The sequence below is a fragment of the Ruditapes philippinarum genome, unplaced genomic scaffold, assembly GCF_026571515.1.
Source record: "Ruditapes philippinarum isolate M1 unplaced genomic scaffold, ASM2657151v2 ctg7164_1_1_1_1, whole genome shotgun sequence".
In the NCBI taxonomy this organism is placed as follows: domain Eukaryota; kingdom Metazoa; phylum Mollusca; class Bivalvia; order Venerida; family Veneridae; genus Ruditapes; species Ruditapes philippinarum.
This window is the reverse complement of record NW_026857929.1, coordinates 2,062-8,020: the sequence shown is the minus strand read 5'-3', so window position 1 is coordinate 8,020 and position 5,959 is coordinate 2,062. Positions and strand designations below refer to the sequence as shown.

Here is a 5,959-nt window from a genome sequence, read left to right as displayed (position 1 = left end):
GGGGTTCTAACCGGTAGGGGACTTATGGATTGCTTGCAATACTATGATAATTGCTTGTTATTATTATTATTATTATTATTATTATTATTATAGAAACGGCAAAAGCCGTCCATATGGCAAATACGCCGAAAATAATAGGGACGTCATATGCTGTCCCTATGGCAGTACGTCCATGCGTTTCTTTACATAATTATATTAATCAATTATATTACTATCTATAAATTGACAGTATTTTGGACACCGAGCATTTATGAAGCTGCAAGGACGTGAAGACGAATCAGAAAAACTTAACAGGGATGCACTTACAATTGCACGGCGAGTTGCTGACAAGTACGGTAAACTGATTGCAGGAGGTCTGTCTGACACACCTTTGTATTCTAAGGACGACAAGGAAAGTCATCAAACGATATATGAAATATCCAAGGTGACGTCATTTTCATCACGTGATATAAATATATTGACGTTTTAACAAAAACTTGCAATTTGAATATAATACGATTGGATAAGAAAATAGATCTTTAAAACATCATTTGATGTGCTAAAATTGTGTTAGTATAAGTAAACAAATTTATTTAAGTTTAATTTAATGAAAGCTTGAAGATTGTACCAATCTCGCGTTTGTTTCCTGGAATAAATTAAGGAACACTTCCAAATAGGAAAATTCAATCATGGCATCTCAAACGAAGACACACATTTTAACCACTTGACTAACTCATCTCTGAATGCTGACAAGCCACTTCGTCATTTGCCGGACTAAATATTCTGCGTAAAAGAAAATATTTGCTTAATGATATTTTAGTTATGGAAATGCACTTTTATAAATGTCAGGAGCAAGTGATTTGGTGTGTTGAAGGAGGGGTAGATTATATAATTGGAGAGTCATTCGATTCCTACGGTGAGGCACAGCTCGCCTTGAGGGCTATAAAGGAATACGGGAAAGGTAAGATCAACTCAAGAGTCCTTTAAGAAGTGTTTGTATAACTTGTATTTGTCCAACTGAGGGCTATAAGAGAATTTGTAAATGGTAATGTTACAGGTAGAGCGTTGTAGTGTGAATCGGGCGACCTAGACTCGATTCCCAGACAATGCATGTCACTTTCGTTGTCATTGATCATGGAATCCTTTTACGGTCATTCACACTATACCTCTTCTCTGGCATGAACAGAAGTTACCAGTTCCTTGCGTATGTGAAGGCAACAAGTACTGACAAACAAGTTAACTACCTGCCTAGGAAAGAGGCGGTAGCTGAAGTGTGATCTGGTTAATCAAATGTAACTTGATCAAATGTATAACTTACTGCCATGTTCCGGACACCACAATCATCAATTTTATTGGGTGCAATAAAATATTCTGGATTACATTTACCTAATAATGCTTTATGATTCATCAATAAAAACACCTGGAAAAAACACATTAGATATCAATCTATGCAAAAAGAAGCGTTAGACAAGTTCAATACAGCGACAATACAGTCAGCAAATCACTTTCCTGATCAAAAGTAAGATCTTTTAATTACAAACATATGCAAAAAAGACATACACTGTAGTACATTTACTTCTTATTTACCTTTTGAGATCAGGTTGTCCGGCGGTGATCACAATGGCGGCACATATTCCGGACTTTACAACGGATGATATTCCTATCCCAGAAGCACTCAAGCGTCTTGAAGATCAGGGCGCAGCTGTGGTTGGTATAAACTGCTCACGTGGTCAAGAAGTGATGATGTCACTTCTTAAAGTTCAGAGAGGTTTGCAAGGTAAATATTGGCAATTCGTTTGCATGTGTTGTACTGTGCTTTCTCTGTCACGCTCGTTATTTTTACATAGGCCTACATATAATAGGCCACACTGAAATATATAATCGTTTAAACTTCTGAATAGAAAAACATATCATTACTGTTATTGTCGTTTATATATTATTTTTTATTATTATTATTATTTATTATTATTATTATTATTTGATTTAGCTAGCTCTTGCAATAACTTTGTGTCATGTAAAACACATTGTATCTATATGTTTTTATTTATTTTGAAAAAAAAGGGAAAAACAAATAAAGGTTACAACCGCCATTAATCTGACAAAGATTTTAAAAACAAACATCGTTTTTTTTTTTCCTGTATGTTAAACAGTTTTTTTAGGTAAAATTAAAATTTCTTTTTATCTTCCTATATGCTAAATAAAATTCATTATTAATACACAGGGTCCTTTAGCCGCAATACCTGTCCCATACCGAACCACACAGAACGAGAAAACTTTCTTCTCCCTAAAGGACCCAAATACAGGTTAGTAAAACCTGAAAATGCGCTTCTTTTGATTGTTGAGTTTTGGAAGCGCTTTTTAATATCCAGTGACGTATTGATACAGATTTAAAAAGAACTGAAAGTTTCTTAGGGATTATTAACTTCCATGTTGATAAAGCAATGTGTATTAAATGAATGATGTGAAATAGTGAAAAGAGAACTGTATATGTATATTCAAGGTCGGGAATTCGCGGAAAAAATGAAAATGTGTTAGGCTTCGTTTGAATTAGTCTGAATAAAGATATACTATGCTCATCCTTGAGTAAAATATTTTAATCACAGAAATTTATTGAAATTGATGTAATTCTTACTGAATATGTCAAATTTGAATAAAAGAACAAATAAACTACATATGGGAAGCTGCGTTCCATATTACATGTCAAATAAAGTTGGTCGTTTCTTTAAAAAAAGTGCCAGTTTTTTTAATGACACTATATATCCATATTGTGACAACCTGTAGTGTGTAGAGTTTAAAACATATTAACATATATGCTTTGTGTGAAGTCAAAACATGTTTATTTCATATTTGTAAAGAGACTGTGAAGCAATTATCAATATTTTCAAATATCAAATTTGAGCATAGTATATCTTTAAGGACGACAGTTACAGTCTGCATAATATTATCCTAGCAACGGCTATTAGAGCAAGAGTTGAAAATTAAAACATACTCGTAATTACTCGTACAAGTGTATATTATGCTAAAATTACACATTTTCCTCGCTATTATTACAGGAAAATACTTAAATCCTCACAATTTAGATCCAAGCGCGAATTTCACGTGAGGAAATTTCGGAAATTTTGCAGAAGAAGCCAAAGGCTCTTGGTGTTCAATATTTTGGTCATTTCTTTTGGAAAAATTTTCCTTTGTTTGATACGGAGGTGGCCGAGGTCTATTTGGGAAAAGAAACCCCCACCTTCAAAAACGCCTGAAAGGTTTTGTTTCGGGGAAGTCCAAAAACTAAAAGAGGGAAAAAATTAGGGGGTTATTTATTTTTTCTTTTTTTGATTTGTAAAAAGTCAAATGAGACAAATTTTTCCCCAAAATAAATTTTTAAAATAAATGGGGTTTTTGGGAAAAATCTTTTTTGAAAAATTTTAAATTTTTATTATATATGTAAAAAATAAAAAAAGTAAAATTTTAAACACCCATTTTTCAAAAAAATTTAAAATTTAAATATATTTTGGGCATTCATTGGCCCAATTTTAACCCCCATAAAATGGTTGTTTAAGCAAAAAGTTTCGCGAAAAGTTAACATGCGAGTTTGTTTTGTATGTTTTCCACTAAAACGTTTCCGTTTTTTTTAAAAATAAAAGGGGTTTTAAGGAATAAATGAACGTGGGAAAAAAAATTTTTGGGAAAAATTCCCTTTTTTTTTTGCGTTTTCCCCATGGCCCCCTAAATTTATAGTCACACTGATGGATTTTTAAGTTTTTGTATAAAAACCGGGGGTAAATTGGGTTTAACCCCCAAATATACCAAATTGAAAATTGGGAAAAAAAACAAATAGGGGATTTTCAAAAAAAATAGAAAAAAAAGGTTTTTTTTAAATTTCCATTATAAAAAAGAAAAAACCCTTTAAACAAGAATGGGAATACAAAAAATAAAAAATTTTTTGTTTTCAAGTGTAAAATGATTGAAATTTGCGGATAAAAAGGGGCCCGTTTTTTTTCCGCGAATCTTTTTGGGATATTTTTTAAATTTGTTTTGGGGAACGGAAGAATTTTCGAAATCTTGTTTTTAAAAAAATTTTAAAAGTTTTTTCCTATGTGACATTTATATTTTGAGAAAAAGGGGTGAAAATATTTTTTAATTTTTAATTTTTGATTTTTTAAAATTTAAATTTTCTTCGCTCTTTGTTATAGCTAAATTTTTTTTTTTACATTTTTTGTATTTTTTTTTGTTTTTTTTGTTTTTGATAATTAAATTACAACCTATTTTTTTATAAAAAAATTTTTGTTAAAATGAAGCTGATTTTTTATAATACTTTTTTAAATTAAAGACCCGGAAAATTTAAATAAATAGTAGCTAATAAAAAATTTCCTTGCAAAAATTTAAAAAAACCCAAATTGATCTGTTTCTTTTTGAAAAACCAAAAAATTTTATTACTTTTTCTCGATAGATAAAAATTTTAATAAACCTTTAAAAAAAAAGTGTTAAAAATAGAAAAAACAAATTTTTAAAAATTAAAGGAAAAAAACAAACAAACAAAAAAAAAAAAAACAAAAAAAAATTCAAAAACCGGTCTTTTGTATAAAAAGGCAAATAAATTTTAAAAAAAATTTAAATAAAAATGTCTTTCCCTAAGAAAAAGAAACCCTTTTTAAAAATGTTTTTTTTTTTTTTTTTTTTTTTTCTAAGTTTAAATTTTTTTGTTTTACTAAACCCCAAACGGGGTGTGAAAAACAAAAATATAACAAATTTACAAAAAAAAGGGTAAATGGATCAAAAATTAAAAAGGGAAAATTTTAAATAACAAAATTTGTACAAAAAAGGAAAAAAAGAAAAAAAAAATAGAATAAAAATTTAAAAATTTTAATTAAAATTTAAAAGGGAATAGTCAAAAAAAAAAATTTTTCAAATGTATTTTTAAAGCAAAAGATTTTTTTTAAAAAAAGAAATTGAATAAAACTTTTTTTTTCCTATTCTTAAATTAAAAAATTAAAAATGTTAGTCTTAAAAAAATTGAATTTTTAAAATATTTTTTTTCTCAGGTTTAAAAATTGGGAACAGGAAAAAAAAGGGGTTTCACCCCCCTAAAAAAATTACCCAAAAAAAACACCCTTTCTTGGGCCCTTTACCCCAAAAAAAAAAACTCCCATTTTTTAAATTTGGATTTTTTGGTTTCATAAATTTTTTTAAAAAACCTTTTGGGCAAATCTTTTGGTAAATTTTAAAGTTTTTTTAAAAACCAAAATTGATTTTTAAAAATTTTTAAAACTTTTACGGGATTCAAAAATGAAGATTCCAAATCTTGAATAAACTGCCCTTAAATTTTTAGCGAAATAATTTTTTTAAAAAATTGGGGGAAAAATATTTTAAAAACCCAAAACTAAAGGGCCCAAAGGAAAAACAAAGAAAAATCCCCAAATTTCAACCAAAAAAATCCACATAAATTTCAGAGTAAGTTTCTTTACTGAAATACGCGCAATTTTATTTTTTTATCAAAATCTTTCCCCAAATAGTTCAAAAACTCTTTTTAATTTGAAAACAAAAGGCATATTTACCCCCCAAAAATATAAAAATGGGGTGATGTTTGGCCCGAAACTTTTTAAATATTTTAAATTTCGAAACGATCAATTTTTTGTACTTTTTCCCCCCCAGCCCTGGGAACCCATATAAAAATGAGCACCTTTGCATCAAAAACTCTTGTATATAAAATGGAAAAGAAGTTCCGAGATTTTGTTAAACAAAAAACTATTTTTTGGGTTTGATAATCATTTTTTTTCTTTTCCCTAAAAATTTTCCCTTTCTAGATTTTTTTTTCTATTTTTTTTTCGTTTTTTTTTTTTCCTTTTAAAATTTTATTTTTTCTTTTTTTTATTTCTCTTTTCAATTTTTAAAAATGAGGCGCACAACCCTTTTTTGGGTTGGGGGACGCATTGGCAGTTTTTTGAAAGGTCACGTCGACGGGCGGGCGAAAAAATTTGAAAAATCGGTA

General features: G+C 29.0%; 1 protein-coding gene across 1 annotated transcript; it reads left to right on the top strand.

Moving 5' to 3' along the window:
* Positions 1-229: 229 nt before the first annotated feature.
* On the top strand, positions 230-1,756 carry LOC132751544 (betaine--homocysteine S-methyltransferase 1-like; the record flags this gene model as incomplete). The annotated part of the gene is made up of 3 exons (XM_060741724.1): positions 230-424; positions 829-940; positions 1,580-1,756. Coding segments are annotated over 3 exons (484 nt in total), but the record flags the coding sequence as incomplete, so codon positions are not given.
* Between the last annotated feature and the right edge of the window lie 4,203 nt (positions 1,757-5,959).